At 32.6% G+C, this 25,827-nt stretch overlaps 2 protein-coding genes across 7 annotated transcripts in view; one reads left to right on the top strand and one right to left on the bottom strand.

Moving 5' to 3' along the window:
- Nucleotides 1–25,827, bottom strand: part of LOC118201290 (protein phosphatase 1 regulatory subunit 14C-like) — a 186,338-nt gene that overhangs the window by 90,597 nt on the left and 69,914 nt on the right. Inside the window, exon 1 of one of the 4 annotated variants that reach the window (XM_085814794.1) lies at nt 7,934–8,076. The exons of 2 other annotated variants lie outside the window; for them this stretch is intronic. The gene's annotated coding sequence lies outside the window, so the exon portion shown is untranslated. One more of the 4 variants, XM_085814808.1, reaches the window with a different exon arrangement.
- The window catches only part of LOC146999089 (uncharacterized), a 45,910-nt gene that overhangs the window by 1,786 nt on the left and 18,297 nt on the right, over nt 1–25,827 (top strand). For 2 of the 3 annotated variants that reach the window (XM_085814756.1, XM_085814753.1), the window contains exons 1-2: nt 22,132–23,872; nt 23,988–24,096. In XM_085814756.1, the coding sequence (XP_085670882.1) occupies nt 22,143–23,483 (1,341 nt within the window). In that variant the 5' untranslated portion in view covers nt 22,132–22,142 and the 3' untranslated portion in view covers nt 23,484–23,872; nt 23,988–24,096. Of the gene's footprint in view, nt 1–22,131; nt 23,873–23,987; nt 24,097–25,827 lie in introns of those variants that run through there. The other variant, XR_015040635.1, reaches the window with a different exon arrangement.

Raw genomic sequence — 25,827 nt, 5'->3', positions numbered from 1 at the left:
ACTATCACTTTCTTTACTCCTTAAAGTCCCGGTAATGTCAGAGTACGATGCTGTTGGGCAATCCCGAAACGCTTTATTTTTAATCACCAAGAATGTTACGATAACTTAATAAAGAATTTTTTTTTTATTTTTAGTGCATTTAAGTAAAATCGAGTGACTTATATGTTTTATATACGCATTCTATTTTATGTCTTTTAGTCCTTTTACGGGGAAAATTATATAAAAAAATGAAAAATCTCTGCATTTTAAAAGTAGGAAAATTATTCTCTTTAAATAGCAACGAATTAATTTCTTTTCAAGTATATTCCGATCTATCCGATAGTGTACCTAGAAAATTTATTCGAAATTTTCTTTCAAAATTTTAATTTAAATATTCGTTATTGTTATTAGCCTGTTGAGCGATTTTGGGAAAATTGCCTAGAAATTGCTAAATTTGAAAAAAGGTCTCAGACATATATCATTTGGAAGATGATTTTGCGATATATCTGATAGTGTGATGATCGAAATTCTACAGTGAATAATTTGATCTTTAAACGAATATGCGATGAATTCGCAGAATCATCAATATTCAGTACTAAGGAAAAAATCTATCGCATTACGAAAATGTCGATGTTCAGTACTGTATTTTATTCGCAGATATGTACGGGTGCAAAACTGAAAGGAATGAAAGAAAATCATTCTGGTCCATGTGGGTGAAAAATTTATCTCGAAATTGAATCCAAATAAGTAGAGAAGTAGAGAAACCAAGCTAAATAATTTTGTAAAAATAACATGCTGAATAAATAAAATCAGCTCATTTAAGATGCTATGTTTTAAAAAAAAGGTTTTTAATGGTGTTATTTTATATTTTTGAAATTGAACTCATCTTGAATATCCTTATGTATTTAAGCATACGGAAAATGTATTAATATAAATACATGTTAATATAAATACTGATACTTGTTAATTGCATAACAATACTATTTTAACTATAAAAACATGACATGCATTGGTATCGTAAGAGCAAATATTTTTTACCCCTACAAGTAACCTTTTAATTCATTAATCACACAGTAAGCTATAGCGTGCAACTGCAGTCGATGTTTGGAGATTAACAAGGTTCGTGCTTTGTGTTCGAGATTAATTCAGCTTTTCATCTGTGTTTGGAGGTAACATGAACTGCATGACCGCACATCGTGCTTACTGCCTAATTTAGTTTTAACACAAAAGTTTGCTTTTATTTTATTTTTTTATTAATATCTGTACAAAATAAATTGATGGAGAATAAGATTAACAAAAACAATACATCTTTCAAAACTAAAATATATGCCATCTCTGAGAGCTGTAAGCAAATAGCTTTGAAATAGAGCAAAACTAAAACACTTTATATATATAAAAGAGAGTGTAGCTTAAACTCGAAAACATTATCTGAGCTATTCATAGCCAATACTTGCGAAACTATAAACTAAAGTCTTATTTCATAAATAAAAATTACTATTAATGCTTTCGAAATAAAATCCTATATTTTGCTTAAAAGTATAATTAATTAGCAAATGGAAAAGGTGATAGTATTTTGCGTATCATATTTTAATTTATTTTAAGAAGATTGAAAGAAAAAAGATTTCTTGCCTTTTAGGTGTGATTTCACAATCAATACTTTTTAGCTTCTTATTGAATTAAATGTATGGTAAAAAATTTTATTTTACATTACCAAACAATGATAAAAGACATTTATAGCTTTTTTCATTATTTATGAGCGTAAAACAACAGATGTTTTGAAGAAAAATGTAATTATTCCTTTAAAAATAAAATAGATTAAAAATTAATTAAAGAAAACTATCCAACTTCCTTCCTTGTTCAAACAGCAATAATTTTGGACAGAATAGTTTCGGGTAGTTACGGCGTAGTTCAATATGATAAACGTATTAGATTTCTCACAAAATGATTAATTTTATATATAAAAGTATTGGAATTTATCCCAGGTAATTTAGTACGGTTTTGATTAATATGAGATTGTAAGTATTAAGGGTCATTTTGGCGGTACGGAACAAATTCCTAATGATGTGTCTTCCATCCCTCAAACAATTAATACATATGAACACAGTTAAATGATTCTACGTACACATTTTATATTGAAAATAATTTACTTCCTATTTCTAACGCATTTAATATATTTATGAGAATCAAAACAATTGAGAAGTAAGTATACTCCACTATGCAGAGTAAATAAATGCATATTGAGAGCTAAATTTTGCAGCTGGTTGGTTGCCAGTTCTCACGTTTCAGTTCTCATCAGACGTCAGCTAAACATACTAAATTTGAGAAGGCCAACTTTTGTATATATAAGAGAAAATTTTTAATTTGGTTTGTGCCACAGACATATTTTGTTTTAACCAATTTTAAGAATTTGCTGTGAAGTATTAAACATGAGTTATTTCAAGGTAATAGTTATATTGACTATCCAAATAAAATTAGGATAATATCGAGAATAAATGCAAGATTACCCAGACAGATTACAGAAAATTCAAAATGCCGTTTTAAACATGTTTTCAAAATAATAATAATAATAATAATAATAATATAAAAATCCCATGCATAATTTCACCATTAATAAATAATAATATAATATAAACACAGAGGGCGTTAAAAAGTATGGGAATACATACAAGCATCAGATAACGAAATATAAATTCAAATCAGAGTCTTTTTTTCTCACTTTGTCCAAAAAATCATAAGCTAGCTTTAAAAAAATTATTCTCATCTAGTTTTTGGCCTAATCATTTAAAAAAATAAATAAATAAATAAATAAAAGAAATTTTTACATGATTCTAATAATAATATTTTTCTAAGGACAAAAACACAATATAAAAGTGAAGCAAATTCATGGCAACACGATGCGCAGTTTAAGATACATGTAATAAACGGTTTCAGAAAACTAGCTTATGGTGGCATAAAAATTTCCAGTTTCATACAGATATCTTGAGTTAAATACATTAACAAATTCAGAAAAATAATGTTTCCCTGGTTATGCAATGTGCAGTATAATTTTGAAAGAGAAATCAGTAATTGTAAATGGCATAATCTGGTCACAAAACTGTAATTTTTATTAGACGACGATGAATAAATATAAGGTATTGGACGGTAATTTGGGAGAGCAATGCTATGTGAAAATATACTGAGACCAGGCTAGATACGTTTCTAACGTTAAAAAATGCTAAATTAAATTCTGAACACACAAGTCCAAGAATAATACTATTTAAAAAGATTCATTAACTAAATACGACACTGATAGTGCGTTTATTTTCCACTTTCTTTTTAAACACTGATACACATTTGTTAAAATATAAATATGGAAATAAGAATTCACGTTAATTCTAAAACAAGCATACTTATTCTTTTATCACAATATTCCTTTGACCTTTAGGGGCATATAAAATCCCGTAATAGTTTCAATAAATCTTACTTTCACGAAGTTAAAATTCCGGAAATGCCTTCTAAATCTTGCGCTTGTATTTCCGCTTTCTTAATCTCTCGGCTTGTTATATTGTTGGTAGTTCTATTTTTTTCTCTTTCGAGGATTAGTAGCCTCAAGCGTAGGTTTCGTAGAACCAGATCGTGCTCAAAATATCAATTATCTCATCATAAATCTTCAAAGAGGAAAAGTTAAAGATGTGTATAATAAATTGTAAGTTCTACAGAGAATAATGTTTGCATAACAAATTTCCATAATTTGGAAGTTTAGCGTTCCTATTTATATTCAATACATTTGTTAACACAGCTTTAACTGCATGCTTTTATAATCATCTTTTCCAAAATTGCTTAAATAAATTAAATATGTTCAGTTTCATATTTAAAAAAATATGCTGTAAAATTAGATTTTTTTTTCAAAATTTAATAATTTTTGTTATTAATCTTTTCGATAAGTTAGCTTTTGCTTTTATTTATTTACTTTTTAAACGCACAGTTTTATTTATTTTTTGAAGTTTGTTATTTAGTACTACAGCTAGAAGATGAAGTACAGAACTTTAAAAACAGAACACTAAAGGTGTGAGTCTGTGTATATACATAACACAACATTATTAGACAGAAAAGAAGTGCACAAAATCCGTTGCACAGACAACTTTTCCATTAATAAAAATCTATTATTAAACGACTTCTTATTAATAGATCACTTAAAAGGTGGAGGTCTTACTGATCAAGAGCAGATTTTTCATGAATAGACTTCCCGAGATTTAGGTCTCTGATAATTGGTATTGTTTGCAACGATGCGTCGTAGCATTACTTTAATCACGAACAATGCGTAATAGTCTATTTGGGAAGGAGAAAGAGAAAAGGAGGGTATGAACGTGATATCTGCTACAGAGATGCGAGGATAAGCACTGAGGTCTGAAGATTCCGCATAATTTCTCTGATAATTTTCTTGACAATATCAGTAAGAAATGATTTTGTAATAATATTTCTCACTTGAAATTAAAAGAAAATTAAAAGACATGATAATCATGGATACACATGTCATAGACATGATAATCATGGATAGACATGATTCTCATGGATAATTTTGTAGTAAATGATTTCTGCTACGTAACACACAGAGTCATGTCTTACAATATGAATTTATATATAATCGCGCATTTATCGCACTTGAGCTTCAGTTTATCCTGAATAACAGTCGCTTTTAAATGATATACAGTAGAATCTCCCTTAACCGGCAGCTTTGGGATTTTGTCGATGCCGGATAACAGATCTTTCCAGATAGCTGAATAAAAATTTCTAGAACTAAACTGTTTATGTTCTGTAATGTCACCTGCAGAAATTGCAGCATACGAGGTCTGTTGGTCATATTTTGTGATCTTTCAGCTACAAATGATTAAATAATATCAAAAATTCTATAGATTATTTAAAATTAAAACATATGCACAGGAGTTTAGAATTCGAAAAAAAATTAAACAACATTTTAAAATTATCCTTTATATTATCACACGAAAGTTACGAATTTCTTGGTGTCGTGGCATAGTATTTCGAATGTTGCCTCAAAGTTAAAATGGTCTCCGTAGTTTTAAAAATTCGTTGCGTATACAGTTAAGCTTTATAATATCATGCCCTTATACAAATGAACACTTCTCGGTGAATCTTATGAAATTCTGGAATTTTGTCAGCTTCCTTCTCTGCGTGTCATCATTTTTCTATTTTTCCAGTTACATGTACGATTATTTCGTCATCTTCAGAGACTATGACACTAGCAGAATTGTTTACCCAGGCTTCACTAATACTTACTTTTTCTGAACATACAACTAAATCCAAACTATCAACCGCAGGCACCGGGCGTGTTTTTAGTCCAAAAGCATCTTCATTACTCAACTGTAAACTACGAACATGATCGTAAGCCCCACACACCAACAGCGACGTTAAAGTTATATTCTTTGCATTTTACCAAAAAAAAAAAAAAAAAAAAGACAAAGTAAATACCGCTTCTTCCAATATGAAGTGTTCAAAAATCATGGACAATTCAAAGTTCCTTCAATAACTTCAAACTTCATATATCGAGGCGTAAAAAGGGATCAATCGTTGATCTTTATATTCTGGATGAAATTGTGGTTCATTGGTTGGACAAAGTTTATTGCGTTGGGTGGTATAAATGTTTTCCATATTTAAATCTTTTAGATCTTAGCTCATTGCATATATCTTTTAAGCCTAAAGTTTGGATCTAAACGATTTCTTACAAGGACTACAGTGCAAAATGTGTCTCAACAGTAGAACTTAAAAGCAAAAGTGAATGATTATTTAAATTCAATAAGCCAGTGATTCTCAATTATTTTCGATTAAAAATCAAATTAACTGAACACCTGAATCTTAAGATTCGATAATTTGGATTCTGATTTTGTGCTGCTATTATTCATTAAGACTCACCTATCAAAGTGAAAGTTTGTGTTTGGTATTTACTTCAAAGCTTTTCAAGACGGGATAATAAATTTAAAAATATCATTCATTGGATAACTTTTAAACAGACAAAATGAAATACAATGATTTACCTAAAAAAGTGATTCATTCTTTACAAACGTTTGTTATAAGAAACAGTATGCACAAACAGAGATCAAATATAGAAAAATTCAAAAAATGCATTCTTTATATGCTAATTTGAACTTCAAACACAAAATATAGTCAAAGTGAAATAAATAAATAATAATAATATTATTAAAAAATAAATCCAAATAATTTAAAACAGCTTATATTTAGAATTTCCGATACAAAATCTCGCGCGCGGGAGATAATGTTTTTCCCCCGTATAGTGTTGCCCTCGCTCGCTTTGAAATCGTTGAATTTGTTAATCAAAAATCCGTTAAAGTGTTACAAAACATGAAATCGATAATAAAGCAAATTCCAAATTTAGGGCTTCCAGGTGCCCATATTCGATGGAGGATTACGATATTCAAAATTTGATGGCTTTAGGTACCATTGTTTTACCACAATGCGAGAAACATACATAGATTTATGTAGATTCTTCATTATTTAATTTCTTTAAATATAACACAGGGCGATAATATTTGGTGGCAACAATTTGAAAAGTGAAACTGACATTTAGAGTTTTCAACGCAAAATGCCAAAACGAAATTATGAGCTGTTCTGGGCTAACGTCCTTTGAGCTAAGAACAGGAAGCAGAAATTGATTTCCTCCATTAGAAACAATTTTTATATTACTTTAGATGAGTTATCTTTAACGTCTTAAATTTATTACTCAACTTAAAATTTAATAGAAAAATTTTCTTATTCAATAAAATGTTGGCTTAAATTTTATAACATCTAAAATTTACATAAATATTTTTAAAACACTGTAAGTAACATTTTTCTCCCTGAACTCCGCAGGATTCCACTGTAAATTTTGATTCGGACACCATGAAAGTAAGTGAAGAAGGAATGAATGATTAATGTTTATTCTGTAAACATGTGAATTATGTAATTCTCTCTTTTATATCGTATTTCAAAATAAGAACATATATATACAGATAGGTCGCAAATAATGCTTATTCAAATAACGCGATATTCGATTTATGCTATACACATGAAGTGGTATGTTAAGCTTAAAACAAGCTGGAATACACATACTACTATGCTTAAGTATAGTAGTGCAACTGCTAAATTATCTTTGTATCTTTAACAAAAAAAAAAAAAAAAATTGTTTTTATTTTTAAAAAAAAATTTTTATTTATATTTTTTATTTTTATTTATTTTTTTTTTATTTTTGAAACAGATTTTTCAGCTGTATTTCTCAAATATTTATTGTCAAGATTCATTTACGGACAGAAAACAATTTAGTATTAGATTCCTAAAATATTCTGCAGAAAATTCTCAACATTTCGGTTTAAAATTTACGCTAATTTAATTTGACATATTTCATAGAGTCAAAAAAAATTTTAAAAAATAGTAAAGACAAAATATGGGGAAGGAAAATGTGCAACGAAAATTATGAATTCTCAGGAATTATAACTGCATTAACTAAATTATTCTAATGCATAGAATAACCTTTAATTTCCACCTAGCCTACAGAGCTCGGGCATAAGATTCACATCATTTTGTAATTCTTCGTAATTCTCTTTTACCTTGGCAAAACGAGAATGTAGATTTTGAGAACACCCCCCCCCCCAAAAAAAAAAAAACTATGCCTAGGTTCCCAGACTCTCATACTCAGTCCTTAGAATTATCTATAAAAATTCATTGGAATTTTATATGCCTAAAGGAAAGGTGAGGATCAAATTATTGAAACATTTAATAATATAAATAAAAGTTCTAATAATCACTTTAGTACCTTTCAGAGATGTTACTTCAATATATGTATAAGCTTATTCTACCATTCCTGATAAAATCGAATACAATGAATGGCTTACTTCCTGCCGTGTTGACCACTCATTACTATTCAAAAGAGATCGAAAGAAGAGAAGGAAGGAAAAGAACCGCTTACCTTGGCTGGTTACGCGGGCGATATGCGAGCGAACAAGGCGGGAAGAATCAGAACCGAACGGAACAGAAGTGAACGACCTTCTGGTTGGACAACCTAACCTGAGACCGCGAGCGCGCTTGAACTTCAGAGTCGTGTTTCCCTAGGGCAGGCAGCACAACAACGTGGTCAGAAAACAACTCACTATATTTGTGGGCATTTTCCCCAGCGGTAGGGAAGAATAAAATTTGCGATCGGAAGGATAAAAACACACTATTATCGAAAAGCAGTTACTAGTAGAGGTATATTGTTTAAATAGATCGGGAAATTCAACGAATGAAATGCCATTATCCCCCTCTGTGAGGTATCTTTAGTGATTTTTACTATCACATGCTTTCAAACGTAAAAGTTTATAAAATTATAGTACACAGTATCATCACAGCAATCTTAATATTATTATTTATAAATATTAGTTGGATAATTAAACCCAAAATAAGCATAAAACCTCTTAATAATCATAGAATATATTATATTATATAAAAAAGTAACTCTGTATTGATATTAGATTAATAGAAAATTGAAAAATTAACAACGATCACACAAGTACTTTAATATCATGTCATGTGAAGATCATCGGACCAAGTTCACTAAGAACAAATTCTGCGACAAAATATAAACTCAGCAAAACGCTCGAAATTTGACATATAAATTTCTCATCGATAATATTACTCAAACGGTCAACATTTATTACAAAAAAAAAAAAAAAAAAAAAAAAATTTCTCTCTCTCTCTCTCTTTCTGTATGTGTTTGTACAGAAAATGGACAGAAAAAGACCTCTTCGATAATTAGGTGAAAATACTGCATATTTTGAGTTCAACAGTTTGCACTGTAAAATAAACTAGCAGTGTGTTTAAAACAAATTGCTAATTCTGAGTTGAAAAGTTAATTACGAATTGTTTATTAATGCAAGTAATGAAGATATATGGGAGAGTAATACGATATACGCTCTGCCTACAATGCTGTCGCTGTGTAAGTGATTAGCATGTGCGATTAGTGCTACTGCTTCAATCTAGTGCCCAATTATAAATATGCCTCCACCTTTGCAGAAGTCCACCACTTTTCGAAAAGACAAAAACCGTTATTAGGATAACCCGACATAAAGGGGATGGCACCGTTACGAAACCCGGAGCAGTCTTCATAACGGTACAGGCAACTTTATGCCGAGGTAACAACTACAGAAATCCAGTTTTCACTTATTTTACTGATTAATTAATTCAGCAAAGGATGAAATAAATCCACAACAGTTTTATGCAAAACCATTTCATTTGCACAAAGGTATGAGCACCTTTGCCGAAAACGCTGCATTTGCATGAAGACGTTCCCATATTTATGCAAATTATTTTTGTGCTTTATGAAGAATCCTGGATTTGCATTACTGATTTGATACAATAGTTCCGCCCAATACAAAAGTGCTGAGGCATTTTTGTATTGGTCGTCGTGAATTAGGCATTGCTGAGTGCTGTGCTTCTCGGAAGGGGACTCTTGTATTGAAATGATGATGTTATTTCAATAATCTAAGCTTCCACAAAGGTGTCAGTATCTTAATTCGGCCGTTTTAAGTTGTCCCAAATTGAGAACAGCTGTACATGAAAACTTTGTGGACATAATTTTTTTTAACTCTTTTATAGTAATGAAACTGTTCATTTGCACAAAGGTGTATTATCTATCTTGGTTTAAGGTGAACTAATGGTAAACTAATGGTGAACACAACTGATTTTTCTCGTTTCCTGCACTGAGAAACATAATTACAGTCTTTCCATAGTTCTCCTAAAAATTGTTGGATACCATAGGTTCTGCTGTAAAAGTAATATTTAAGAGGCTTAAATTCGAACATTTTTTTCACTGAACTTTTTAAATTATACTACCTTCATTATGTTTTCAAAATCTAAGCATAAATTTTTATCAAAATATAGCAAAAAATTAAAACATTAACAATTAAACAGCGTAAAATTTTACAAAAAATCTTTGTTACGCAAAAAATTGATGACAATGAAAAAAAATAACAAAAAAATTTTATATTTTTAATTTATAACTATTTCGCATCAGAAATTCTCTATTTAAAAAAATCAAGAGTAAAAAGTCAGAATTAGGAATTAACATATTTTAGAAACCATTAAATTTTGAATTACGGATATTTTAGAACTGCGATTTTTTAAAAAGAAAAGATGCTTCTTCGAATTATCTCTTGGAGTTAAATTTTATGCGAAATAAAATTTTTCAAAAAGATTTTAAAGCAAGAAATATCTTCTTAAAACATTTCCGCATTTCTTCACGGATCACGCTTGAATGTTTAAAATAAAGGGAGGAAAGTTTTGTAGAGAGGAGACGGGATACTGAAGAAGCATAAAATTAATAGGAATAGCCGAAGGTCCCATTTCATAAGAAAAAAGAAAAGAGTGAAACAGAATTCTTCAACCGTTCTGAAATTCCACAATTGCAGGTAAAAATATTAGACACCTCTTCCGAGGATTATTACAATTTTAATTTAAAATCATAAATTTACGAGATAAATACAACTTTAACAAGGGTATACTGAAGTAATGCAAAAATTATCACAGCCATATTTCAGTGTAAATATCGGGTCTTAACAAAGTTTCACGCCACTGCAAATATCGTCTGCGCAAGCAGTTCGCGTTGGCGTGTTTAATTGTATTTTGGAAAAACGATTTTTGGCATTTGAAAGAAAGAGACTTAACTATAGAACATTGTGTTATGAAATTTGTAAAAAAATATCGTTATCACTAAGTACAAAGTGTCTGTCTGTAATGGAACTATCACGCTACCACAGTAGAAGCACCATTTACTTCCAGTTCTGTTGCAAAACGTCAGCCACAGAATGTCATGAAATCATGTATACAGCTCTAGGTACTAAAGTTGTATCATATGACGCTGTGAAGGTTTGGTACTGAAAGTTCAAAAACAAGGACTATGACAGTCAAGAAGCAGAGCGCTCTAACCGGCCTACTGATGCTGATGAGGCCCTCCTGGGAGAACTTGTGGAAGGAGATCAGTATGCAACCACTCAAGAGCTTGCTAAGGAGTTAGATGTTAATGCCAAACTTGAAGTACAAGTTCAATCGCTGGGTGCTGCATGAGCTGACTCAAGTAGATAAAGACAGACGTTGTTAGGGTCTGCATTAATCTACTTGACTATCAACGCAAGGATAAAATCCTGGACCGGATCATCATTTGTGGTGAAAAGTGGATTTTATTCAACAACACAGGCCGAAAAGGGAATTGATGTGCTCCCAGTGAGCCTGTCGGCAGTGTCGCAAAGCGCAATTTGACGCAAAGCGCAATATCATGCTTTATATCTGGTGAGATTGCCATGGTATTATCCACAAAGAGTATCTGTAAAAAGGTACACCTCGACAACCACCCTTGACAGTAAGACGTACTGCGATATCCTAGTCCATGTTAACGCTGCTATCAAGAAAAAACATCGAAATAAGTTCCGGCGCAAAAAGGTAACATTCCAAGGTAATGCAACACCACATGTGTGTGCATTCATAGGCTGGAATCTGTACGGACTGGAATGGGATATTTAGCCACATCCACCATATAGCCCCGACATCAATCCTTCGGACTTTTACCTTTTTTCACACTTGCAGCTACATCTTGCTGGTGCCATCTTCCATTCTACACAAGATATCCGAAACGAGGTTGATCTGTTTTTGGACTCGCGGCCACCAAGTTTCTGGGCCAAAGGCTTTGAAAAACCTACCAAAACGTTGACAGAAAATCATATATTTGGGTAGTGATTACTACACGCACTAAAGGTACTTCTTTCATGTCTATTTTTCCTAACTTTACTAAGAACATTTTTGTAGGAAAACTTTCGTCATACACACTGCTGGCAACCCAAATTCCGACACCAAGAAAAACAAGAGATATCACAACAAAATTTATTTAGTAGATAACATATTGACCAAGTATCAAATGATTAAAGGTATAGACTTCTGTGAAGTGTGGTTCCTTCCAGAATCAGTAGCCAGAGTAGCCGCTATTGTTGGAGATCACCGCTGCCACACGCCCCGGCATTGATTCAAAGAGACTTTGGATGTGTTCTTGGGGTACAGCAGACCAAGCAACTTTCACGCGTTGCCAAAGTTGATCTGGTGTGGCAGCTTGGGATGTAATCTGGGTCAATCGTTTGGAACCATGGACCACGTGTTCCTATCGGCGAAAGATCCGGAGAGCGAGCCGGCCAGGAAAGCAATTTAACCTGGCGATCGACGAAGAACCCTTGGACAATGCCTGCCACGTGTGGTCGCGCATTATCCTGTTGAAATATGGTTGTGGGCAAGCCCTGAAGGTAAGGAAGACAACTGGCTCCAACAAATCGTAGATGTAGCGCTAGCTGTTTAAAGTACCGGCAATGAGTACTAGAGGAGTGCGAGAGTGATATCCAATATCGCCTCATATCATAATACCCGGTGCAGGAGTAGTGTGGCGGTGCATAACGCAGCTGTTCAGCATCCTTCCTCCAGTGTCTCCAGACATGAATCCGACCATCGTGGTGTTGCAGACAGAAGCGTGACTCGACAGTAAAGACAATTTCATTCCATTCTGCCGTCCACATCCTTCTTTCATCGCACCGTTGATGGCGGGGACGTCTGTGGTTCTGCGTCAAGGGTATAGACGAAGCAATGGACGTCTTGCGGACAGACCACTGTGCTGTAAACGGCATCGAATGGCACGCGCAGACACTGGATGATGCGTCACAGACTCAATGTGCTGTCCTATGGTTCGCGATGTGACTGAGCTAGCCGTCGCTGCCATGCGCATAATGTTCCTGTCATCACGTGAAGTGGTGCACCGATGTGGATGCCATCGAACACATCGGTCCGTCGTGCCCTCCTGCATCCATCAGTCACATATCCGCATTACAGTTGTTTGGTTTCGTCCAACATGACTACCGATTTCCCTGAAAGATAATCCACACTCTCGGTAGGCCACTATCCTTCCTCTGTCGAACTGGGATACTTGATCAAACGATGATCGCTGTGTACTACAAGGCATAATTGATCGTTTTTTTGGGGGGAAAAACACAATTGCCGAACTTGAAATCGTCGAAAACTTCGAGCCTTAAATAACGCTTTATGTGACGTCACAGGTGCGCGTGATGTGCGTCTGCGCTGAAATTCTAATCATTTGCATATCTCACCTCTGCTAATGCATGTTGTAAATTTCATGTTATTTGCATTCTTCCTTCAGGGTGTTGCATTTACGGTGACCAGCAGTGTATATACAAATTTTAAGGAAATCATTATAAGAATTTTTTTTTTAATTTTCTTATTATAAAGATTATCCCATTATAGGAAAATTGTTTAGAGCATTAATATTACCTCTTGTTAAAACACAATGAAATGTTAAAGCTGTAGAAACGTTTTCTTTTCTTTTCTTTTCTTTTCTTTTTTTTTTTTTTTTTCCTTAAAATGGTAATTAAAGTTTGAAAAAAATATTAATGGAAGAAACAAATAAAATCTATTAATCACCCCGTGCTTAAATGCTTCAAATAGAGCTTTTGAAGGGTTAGTATTTCAAACATTAAGCCCGGATGATTAATAAATGCCGAACACACGTTTCGTTCTTCTTGCTTATATATATATATGTATACATAAGCAATTTTTTAATCTAAAACAAATACCGATAAAAAGACGCGGAACAGTATCGATTAAACATAGAAATAAAGGTTTATATCAAAACTAAGAAAAGATAATGTTCCTCATATACGAAGGTTATATAGAACATTATTTTTAAACTAATAGGTGTTCCATTATTCAGAGAATTTTATTCATTCTAATATGCGAGTTTCATTTTACGATAGTTGAGAAATGCGTTTATTTTCACTATAGTATAAATAATTCGCATAGTCAAGAGAAATTGCCATGATTTCGATAAAAACTTGACTTGTTTCAACGTTTAGCAATTAAAAATACTCAGTTTTGCCATGATATACATGTGCACAAATAAATGTACCGGCTGAAGATAAAATGTACATATTTTATTGTTAGCTTGACGATCTATGAAATTTGATGGGTAAAATAACTACTCTAAATTCATAAATATTAAATTTCGCAAACCCGAAGTATTTCTAAAAAGCTGTAAGAAAGGGCACTGAATTGAGGTTTGACATGTTAATCAAGGCAATAATCTTGAAGATTAACAGATTAAGCCGCTACTTACCACAAGAAGACAGCACAGATCAGGGGCGATCGCCCGAAGTTTTTTGAATAATAGAGCGTGAAATTTAATATGTGTCGAAAAAAGTAAATTAAATAAATAGTTTAGCAGATTGCGTTTCCACTGATGCTATTTAAATCAAAGGGCTGCCATGTATGGAAATCGGAATGTCTTCGTCTACAGGTAAGTAACAATTTCCCGCAACACTAACCTGAACAAGACGGATGCACATTTTTCTTCACCAGTTTCCGAAGCGATTCTTCTTCAATAAGTCAGCTGTCAGAACTTCAGAAAGTACATCAATCTTAGTAATCTTTATAACACAATAAAACGCATGGATAAACAAATGTTTGACATCGCAATGGGGTTATCAGATTGTGTTGTTATTAGTTCTGTTACTTGCATAAGGGGTACTAATACTGAATTGGCATGGTCTAAATAGCTAAATTGATTAAGAAGAAAAAACGTAAAATATTCTTCAAAAAGATGAGAAACGTCAAATTTCATTTTTACAGTACAGGACAGTGACAGAAAAAAAAATTAATTATCTAAATATCTTCTTATTTTACGCTTAACACATTTTTTCTAAACTTCATAAAACTGTACTAACAACAAACTAAATAGTTATCCAGATATTCCAGTATGTAATAAAACGTTTAGAGGGAAGTTGGCTTTTAAGGATGGCAATTTAAATGGATAACTGAATACGATAGAAGTTCCAGAGAAAGGGTTTGGTTTTGGTTTAGTCGATTATGGCAAAGCACACTAGAGTTATCTGTATAAAGAGGACGGATGCCTTCGCAAAGGACTCTCTAAGGGAAACTGGCTCGTATACACGTTACACTCGTTACAAATATTAGGATATGAAATTCTAAGGTTTGTTTATACATATAAATCTTTGAAAAATCCTTAAAAAATGCCTGAACACCCCCCCTGTAATCAGTGATTTGTGACAGTTATTTTGAATTTTAAATTTCCAACTAAACTTTTATTGAGGATTATTAATAGAATTTCCTTTATTCTCATTTTTATTAATAATGGTTCCTAAATATTTATTCAAATATATGAAACGCTATTTTTAATTTATAAAATACGCTGTTTTTAAATATTTTTAACCCAGAGGGACATTAGCCAAATTCTGTCTAAACGTCTATGTGTGCAAATGAAAAAAAATGATCCCTTTGGGCGTAATATAAAGCATGAAAGCTTTTAGTTTAATATTTATTTTTGGTATATCTGTGTGCGTCTGAATTCTTTAACTTCTGGTATATATCAAATCGAGACATTTATTATTTAAATTAATTTCTTTCAAATTTCATGTCGTAAGTGATTTGTTTGAGTGAAAGTTAGGTTATTTGAAAAAGGCAAAGGAAAGGAGGGTTACCTTCCTGTCGCGAGGGAGGGTTTAGCGGAGACATTTCGAAGGGTAATTGCCACATATTCATGAAGATACGGAAAACTGCAGAAGTCAACCATGCAGACAGCACGTTGGTGTGGAATAGAACAGGGTAGAACTCTTAGCATTATGTAGTCTTAATCACAGATCATATTGCTATGAGACACATATTGAAAATACTTCGCTTGTAAAGAAAGCAATATATTCTCATTTATTGTTATTTCTAGTAAATAAAATTTTTGAAACGAAGACCACAGAGAGAAACAAAAACTAAAATACAAAATAGCATCCTTATTCATTTCTTAATGATAATCTGGAGATATTTTATGCGAAATGCCGAAATATCGCTTACGGAAAAACAAAAGGGAAGTAGCTGACGGTCACTTCGAATTTGGAGCACAAACAACAAGGGACAATATGCCTAAGAGAAATTTCAAAAAGAGCTACAGCTCTTCTTTAATTGCATGAAAAGTTATAGTTAAGAATATAGCAGATTGGTAATCATAACTGAATTTGGTGTGTAAACTAGTAAATTAATTTAAGAGCACAAGAAAAACTAATTTAGTAATGGTACCTAACAGGAAATAAACACTTTAATTTCAGGTTACCATATAACTTTATTTATATTTTTCAGTTCTGAAATGTAGCTGTAGAAAAGAATTTTAAAATGATTTTCTGTTTGCATTTCAGCTGTAGCGCAATCGATTGAGAGGAAAGGTGACTAAAAACACCTTTCCTCTCTCCTATCGAAAAAGGCGATATTTCCCGTCCAAAGCCATCACACTTCGCGATAAATAGCCAAATGTCAAAAATAACAAACATCCAAATATTTAGGGTACTGCAAACGCAATGGCCGGAAACTGCTAATTTTTTGCAACTCAGCTTTTCTGATACAATTTTTTTTTTTTAAAAAAATAATAATATAAAAAGACGGTTTCTTTTGCTGCTGAGCTCATTTTAGAATTTAATTTTTCCCGAGATCTGAACGTTTATAGCCTTGCATACGAAACTTTCTTTTTGGAGATTCATTTATCACTCCGATTTTGATATTTTTGAATCTCATTGTAATTTCAGAATTACCATAATATTATACTGCACAAGGTAACCGACCTCCCTTGTAAAGCATTTTTCAAAACCATTGTTAAATTTCGAAGTTAATGAGATTTTTTTTTATTGGATTGCACTCACTCTTAAACAAAATCGCTAAGTAATAATTCGTGATATAAAATTCATCATTTTATAAAATTTATAGAACGAACTGAAATATTTCGATCGAAATTAACAAAAACATCAATTATCTCGGAAAAGAAAATAATGATAATAAAAATATATTTTTGATTTATGTCATACATATGTTACCGTGAAAGACCGAAATTGGAGAATGTCGACTTTCACCGGAGAATATCAACATGCACCAAGTTACACTATGTTAAGTTTAGGATTGTGTATCCATAGATTGCCAATAGATGGCGGTAGTGTTTGTTTGTAAAAAGAAACTGTGATGTCAATTATGTATATGTATCAGTTCGTCTTTGGTGTTCGTGAATAAATGCTGTGTGGAAGAACGCTCCTCTGTTTATTACTTTAACTGCGATCCAGTCTGATTTATTAGAGATTTACACATATTTTGTTTATGGTGCCTGCAAACCGGGATTATTACGAACCAGAAAATCGACAGACTGAATATTTCGAAAATGGAGGGCGTTCTTGAACATTTGAAAAAGAAACGATCGGCTGTTAGACAATTAACTACGAAACTGATAACCAAAGTCGAATCGAATTTAGCAAATAATATTCCGCTAAACGAGAAAATTGAGATAGTCGAGGATTTATATGAACAGTTAATTGAGAAAATCAATGAACTGAAAAGTTTAGATTCAGAAATAGAAACGAAAGTAACTTCGCAGGAGATTGAAAATGAAGTTACCTTAAGTCAAGAATACCAGGATAAAACTGTTATATGGAGAGGAAGAATGCAACGATTTTTGAAGAAGAATTCTGAATCTTCTAGAACAGTTCATCAGAACGAAACGGCTAATGTTGCACGGTTGAAACGAAAACAGTGAAGTTGCCACGTCTGCAAATCGGAACTTATTACGGAGATTCGTGTAAATGGTTAGACTTTTGGAACCAATTCGAAAGTACAATTCATAATCATAGTGGATTGAGAAAAACTGAATAATTTGCGTACCTAAAATCCTTATTTGGAGGTAATGCTTTAGCTGCCATTTCCGGTTTCTTTTTAAGTGACCAGAATTATGATTCCGCAATAGAAATATTGAAAGAACGTTTTGGAAGACAAGATGTTGTTATCACCTCGCATATGAATAAATTATTATCCCTTGAACCAGTGGGAAACATTTCAAATGTTAAAGCACTGCGTAAGCTGTACGATGAATGCGAAGTCAATATTCGAAGTTTAGAATCGTTAAACGTTACTTCTGGGAAGTTATGGAAATATTCTCTGTCCTATCATTTTGCAGAAATTTCCAGAGGAATTAAATTTGGAATTTAATCGAAGTCGAAATATGGAAGCAGGATTTGATATAAAGGAACTTATAGAATTCTTAAAAAATGAAGTTAACTGTCGAGAAGCTGCAAGTTTAATGAATTCTGCGAAAACAAATCAGAAACCATACTTTCGTCAAAATGAACAACACACGAAAGTTTATCCGAATTATAAACCGAAAGTTCCGACTGCTTCAGCTTTATCAACAATTGGATACAAATGTATATTTTGTGACAAAGAAGATCATACGAAATATAAATGTACTGAGGTGAACTCTGAAGAGAAACGAAACATTTTGAAACGTACAGGAAAATGTTTTTTGTGTTTTGGATGTAAACATTTAGCTATCAACTGTAAGAACAAACAGTTTTCCTGCAAAAAGTGCCGCGGTAAACATCAAAGTGTGTGTGTAAATCCCACATCAGCTGTCTCCAGTGTAAAAAATAAGGAAACCGAAACATCGGCGGAAATTGTTCAAAATTCTTCTGCCAAAACTGGATCTAATATTATGCTTCAAACGGTGTATGCTGTGGCTGAGGGCAGAAATAAGAATTTTATTGTGAGATGTCTTCTTGACGGCGGTAGCCAAATCTCTGCAATTCGAGAAGATTTATCAAGAAAATTACAGTTACCAGTGAAAGGAGAAACTGTTTTAAATCTGCATACCTTCGGTGAAAAGAACGGGAAATATTGGCGTCGAAAGAAAGTTGAACTTACGCTCCGAAATATTAATGACCCTGAAAAATCCATAAATCTAGAAGTCATTGAAGTACCAGTCATAACAAATGCCGATATACGAGTACCAGATGTAGAAATCAAATCCGGAAGCACTTCAGCAGAGAACCCGGTAAATGTAAACATCGCCAACTTTGGCGATAATAGTTCAAACCTGGTAACCCAGTGGATTTATCCTATTCGCTTGTTCGAAGTTTGCAACCATTCCTCTTGCGTTCATTTTGTTGAATTATCACTGTCGTTGTTCGCATTTGCAGATTTATATTATTCTTCTCTTACTTATTATTATTTTTTCTCATTTTTTTAACAACGAATAGATAGAAATATTTTCGTAGATAGATGCCGGTTCTCGGTTCGGGATGAAAGGAAGAAAATACGGCGGGAGGGGTGAAGCTAATTTGTAACACGGCTGTTCACGTTGTGTTCTTAATTATTAACAGCTCTAAGAACCAGCAATTTAAATTACTAAGTAATGCTTTTATTTTATTATTGGTTATTGTCATCTAAAATTATGAGAATAAATCAATTTTCTGGCGTAAAATTTTAATAAGATAATATATTGTTAATGCTTTTCTAACAATAACCTTTCAGAGGATGGCAAGTGTGACATAAATAGATGATTGAGTTGAAATAAAAAAGATTATTCATTATCTATGACAGAATAGTTTGATGCATCACCATGGTCATCAAAATTAGCAAACCACTGCTGGTGTAAGGAATATATTGTTTTCTGTGTTAACCGGAATTTAAGACAATTTTTTTTTCTTTTGTTTATCACGTTTAACAGGTTAATTTCAGTACATTAATACTAATTTATATTTTTCAAATGAATTTTTATTTCCGTTATAAATGCTTATATATTGTCTTATACTTAATATATTCTTTTCTGTGCTAAATTGAATTTAATATAATTTTCGTATATCACGTTTAACAGGTTAGTTTTACATCTACATGCTTATTATCTGTGAATTTTACTACCATATGCTTAATATATTGTTTTGTCTGCTAACTTGAATTTACATGCACTAAAAATCACGTTTACAAAATATCACGTTTGCGGCTCGGCTCATCGCCGATGAACCGCGAGCTTGGCGAGTAAAAATGCAACGGGTTCTTTCCCGAAGCGCCAACGGGTTCTCTGCGGATGAAAACCCTCAAATCCAAACTCCAAGCATTCGGCGTCACTTTGACAGACTGCGGCGGCGCCGATGAAATGAATCATATTTCCGTTTTAATCGGCGCGGACATTATGTGGAAAACAGCAAGCGAAGAAATAAAAAGGATAAACAGAAATGCCGTAGCTATGAAAACCTTGTTTGGGTGGTGTATACAAGGCAAATTTCCTTCATCAGACTTTCAAATCCATGATGCGTGTTTAAACGTAAGTGTAGAAGAGAAACTTCTAAAAAGCGTCGAATCGTTTTGGGATATTGAATCTATAGGAATTAAAAATATTTTTGACGAAGAACAAAATGAAATGGCCTTGCAAATATTTAACAACTCGATTACACAAAAGGGTGATAGATACGAAGTTAGACTTCCATGGAAAGATCAGAATGTGACTTTAAGAGACAATTTTAAGAATGCTGAAAGACGATTTTTAAATCTGATCGAACAATTTAAATCAAACTTGAACTTTTATGCGCAATATAAAGAAGTGATTGACTATCAGCTTAAGGAAGAAATCATAGAAAAGGTCGATCTTGGTACTCCATCTGGGAGACGAACTTACTACATACCTCACCGTGCTGTCATCCGTGAAGATCATAATTCTACGAAACTTCGCATTGTTTATGATGCTTCTTCAAAGGAAAAAAATCATGAATCTCTAAATGATAATTTACTACAAGGACCAAATCTTCTTCCTGAACTTTTGAAAGTTTTAATAAATTTTCGACTTCATCGAATTGCATTTACGTCAGATATTGAGAAAGCGTTTTTACAAATTTCTGTTGCACCTGAAGATCCGGATTCAATGCGATTTTTGTGGATTGATGAGAATTCAAGTTTATCGGATGTGTCGTGTAATTTTTGGAGCAAAATCAAGTCCATTTTTGCTGAGCGCTTGCATTAAGCATCATATAAAGAAATTTGAAGACATCCATCCCAGAACTGTAGAAATGTTAGAAAACTTCATGTATGTTGACGATTTTATTTGTGGATCAGATACGGAGGAGGAAGCTATACAGATATATCATGAAGCCAATGATATAATAAAGGCATCAATGACTTTGACCAAATGGAATTCTAATTCGGATACTGTAAAAAACCAGTATAAATCAAGTGACAACTTCGTTAGCTTTAAATTGCCTGACTGTGATTCCCCCTCAAAGATTCTTGGACTTCAATGGGATACAATTAAGGATATCTTCTGTTTTAATGCACAAGACGTTATTGATTTCATCCAGTCAAATGACCAAACAAAACGCTGTGTTTTAAAAGCTGCTTCAAAAATCTTCGATCCTGTTGGGTTTCTTGCTCCATGTGTTATTCAAGCAAAAGTTCTGTTTCAGGATTTGTGGCTGAAAGGTGTTGATTGGGATGAAATTATCCCACCAGAGTTGCAAGACAAGTGGAACAAATGGTATAGGCAACTATGTGATCTACCTAATATCCAGATACCTCGATGGTATTTTCGTGATGTTGATGAAACGCCTGAAACACTGGAACTACATTGTTTTTGTGATTCATCTCAAAGTGCTTACGGAGCAGCAGTGTACGTGAAATTCCGTAGCTTAAAATATTGTGGAACAAGTTTAGTGATAGCCAAGAGCAGAGTGGCTCCCCTGAAAAAATTATCTTTACCAAGACTCGAGCTTATGGCAGCAGTGTTAGGTGCAAGACTTGTAACTACAATCCGTGTGCATTTTCCTCAAGCTAAGATTCATTTATGGACAGATTCTCTTATTGTGCTTCATTGGATAAAGAACTCACCACGGCGATGGAAAACATTCGTACAAAATCGAGTGTCCGAAATTCAAGACAAAACATCTCCGAGTATGTGGCATCATTGTCCTGGCTCAGATAATCCAGCCGATAAAATTACACGCGGTGTTCAAGTGAGTGATCTTGTAGTAGATCAAGTGTGGTGGCATGGACCTCCATGGCTTCATCAAGATGAAATAAATTGGCCTAAAGTGAACAAGCATTGTAACATAGTAGATGGTGTTGAAGAAAGAGTTGTGACTCAAGTTACTAGCAGTGTTCAACCTTTACAACCTGTGTTAAAAATAGAAAACTTTAGTGACTTATGTAAACTTTTAAGAGTCACGTCATATGTATTTAGATTCATTAATAATTTAAAGTCACAGAATAGAGTGGTCCTGTGACCAAAAATGAAATATGTAATGAATGCTATGTGTTATTGGATTATCTTATCACAAGGTGAGTATTTTTTTGAAGAGTTGAATGATGTTAAATGTAAAAAACCATTGTCTCATAATTCCAAATTGTTTGGGTTAAATCCAGTAATGGATGAAAAGGGTTGTTTAAGAGTTGGAAGTAGATTAGTGAAATCATCATTAGATGTCGATGAAATTCAGCCTATAATATTACCAAATAATTATTTTTCTCGTTTAATTATTTTGAATTGTCATGAAAAGGTACTTCATAGTGGTGTAAATGAAACTTTAGTGCAAGTAAGAGCGAAATTTTGGATTTTAAAAGCTAGACGTTTTGTAAAATCTGTGTTACATGATTGTAGATTTGTAAAAAAATATACTGCTAAAGCTGGACACGAGGTATCGGCTCCTTTTCCAGCTGACCGAGTGGAGAAAGCTCAACCATTTGAGGTAAGTGGCATAGATTTCGCTGGCACTTTGTATTTAAAGGATGGTACAAAAGTGTATATTTCATTGTTTACCTGTGCAGTGACTCGAGGAGTCCATTTAGAATTGTTATCAAATTTAAGTGCAGAGTGTTTCATTCAAGCCTTACGTAGATTTTTTGCACGTAGGGGTATTTGTAGAGTTATATATTCTGATAATGCTAAAACCTTTAATAATGCTAAAACTGCTGATCGTGAATTAAAATATTTGTATAAATTATGTAAAGATGAAAAGGTTCTAAATTTCCTTGGTAAAAATGGGTTTGAATGGAAATTTATTGTAGAAGGTGCTCCTTGGTGGGGCGGATTCTGGGAACGTTTGGTAAGATCTGTAAAAACTTGTTTAAAACGTATCTTAGGTAAAGCTTCTTTATATTATGAAGAACTGTATACTGTCTTAGTTGAAGTTGAAGCTGTTATTAATTCTAGACCTATAACGTATGTATACAATGAACCAAATGAACCTGATCCTCTTTCACCATCTCATTTTATAACTGGATCTAGATTGACTGTTTTACCTTCACCTGAATCTAAACTAGAATCTACAAGATCTCAGTTGATTAAAAGATGGAAGAATAGGCAATTAATATTAGAGCATTTTTGGAAAAGGTTTTATAAAGAATATTTGTTAGAATTAAGATCAGTCATGTTTTCAAAAAATCCAAAGAATTCTTCCGTGTTTAAAATTAATGATGTTGTACTTGTACGAGAAGATAATGTGAAACGCTGTAACTGGAAGATAGGTAGGATTAAGGAATTATTTCACGGAAGAGATGATAGAATTAGATCTTGTGAGATTCAGTTAGATAAGGGTGTTGTTAGAAGACCAATTGAAAGACTTTATAATCTTGAAGTTCAATAAAATTGATGCATCCGTTACGGATGCATGGGGGGAGTGTTAAGTTTAGGATTGTGTATCCATAGATTGCCAATAGATGGCTGTAGTGTTTGTTTGTAAAAAGAAACTGTGATGTCAATTATGTATATGTATCAGTTCGTCAATGGTGTTCGTGAATAAATGTTGTGTCGAAGAACGCTCCTCTATTTATTACTTTAACTGCGATCCATTCTGATTTATGTATTAGAGATTTACACATATTTTGTTTACACTACATTCTTGTGTATTCGGACCCTCATCGGTGTATGTCGACAATCACAGATATGCTCATGGTGAAAGTTGAAAAGAGAGGTCATAAAGTGCCATAATAGTTTAAGTTGTTGCAATAAATAACATTTGAATCACATAATTTAGTAAGTTTTTTATTACTGTTATTTTATTTTCTCATTTAGAACGTACTGTATAATTAAGTAAGTTTTTAACTTCTATTATTTTCCTTTCTCATTTTGAATGTATTGTGTGTTTTAGGTTCTCATGTTCTTAAGTTCTTATTTCAAGTCTCAAGTGCGTTTATTCGCGACTGAATTACGGAGAAGAAAATATATTATTCTTATGTGTTCAACATTCACGATACATGGTGAGTATCGACATTGACCGGTTAAGTCAGAAATAAGAGTATTTGGAAAATATTTCGGACATACACCAAGAGACTGTGTGAATGTTGACATTCACCGGTGAAAGTCGACATTCTCCAGATTTCGGTGTTTCACCGTAACATATGTTAACATAAGCCTATAGTGAAGTACGCTAATTGGAAAATATTCATTCATTAGTAACATATGGCCAAGCGTATTAATCACCACTCAAAAATTAAAAACGTCCATACACTATTGAAGATCGAATGATAGCATTTAAATTCTATAGGTGTAATCTTTTTAACTTTAACATTGTTATCCCGCGTAATGATATACGAGACCTTCAAGTGATTATATGCGGAACTTTTGGAGTTATCACGGTTACTGTGAACATAAATCATAAAAAACAATTAATGAAAAATCGCAAATAAAATTTTGAGATTAACGTTACATGACATATATATGACAGGATAGTTTCCTGCAGCCTGAGACCTCAATAGAAAATTTATTCAGCTCTTCAAATCAGCGTTTTGTGATGAATTCAAAGGCAATATGAAAAAAGTGAATCATGAATTTTGTTTTTTCAGTGTTTATAAAATAACCTATCATCCTGCTCTGGGTGTTTTGCAAATGCTTCAAAAAAAATAATAATAATAGTAATAATCACGCGTAGTAGTGTTTACAGAATGAAAGTAATCACCCGATTCGAATAGCTATTGAAAAAGCATATTGAATTTGCTTCGGCCATCTCTACAGTATTTATGAAAAAAAAAGTGCTTTAAGTAAACTGTGAATTACCGCTTAAGGAGAAACAGCATTACATGGTGTTGAAGGTCATCAATCTGAGTTTCTGCTTTGCAAGTATGTGCGACAAAAAATGATTTGCGCTTCCGCCTTTTTTTTTTTTTCCCTAAATCGACAGCTCAAAAATTGTTATATTCGTGTGAATTTAACTCAGGAATGCGACAAAATTATTTAATCTATACTTTTCAATTCAATTTTGGTTAAAATTTCTGCAATTTGATTGTGCTATATGTTTTGCAAAAATGTGAAATTCTTGTTCATTAATTTTTCTAATTTTTCATTAATATACGTGAGAAAATTTTGCAACGATTTTTAAGTTATTTAAACTAGTTATAGGGAAGTTATGGGTTTTTTGAATTTATGTTGGAATTTTGAATTGTTGATATAAATTTTTAAGCGAATGAAATAATTATGAAAAAATTAGTATAAAATATGACAAACAAAAAGTGTTTTTGAGTAGTATTATAGGAATCATGTATAGTATGGAATCATGTTAACTGATTTTAAAATTTACGGATCATAAATATGTTCAAATAAACAACTTTGAAGGCTCCCACTTATTTTTTTTTTCGTATATAATTTTTTTAAATATATTTGAGTGTCGTTAATGTTTTATGAGTGGAGTATTATAATGCAGTTCGCAAAGGCCAGTTACCTTATAAAAGGAACCGAGTCATTTCCAAGTAACTGTCCAAATAGTTGGTTATGTGTATACTAGGAGAAAGCATCTAGTTTGTACAAAATAAGTCAATTAAGAAATTTTGATAACTATAGTATGTTATTTCAAATGATGTTTTAAAAGCCTCCACTAAACGGATATAATTACGAAATTAATTTTCTTATTTTATGTTCACAAAATTAAATGATCCATATTATTATTCTAGGGCAGTGTAGAATATAATATCTATTTAATTTTTGTGTATATGTTT

This window comes from Stegodyphus dumicola, chromosome 1 (genome assembly GCF_044657685.1).
Source record: "Stegodyphus dumicola isolate Sdum_Otavi_A_Nest chromosome 1, ASM4465768v1".
NCBI lineage: Eukaryota > Metazoa > Arthropoda > Arachnida > Araneae > Eresidae > Stegodyphus > Stegodyphus dumicola.
The sequence above is the reverse complement of the archived record's forward strand: the minus strand, read 5'-3'. Positions and strand labels throughout refer to the sequence as shown.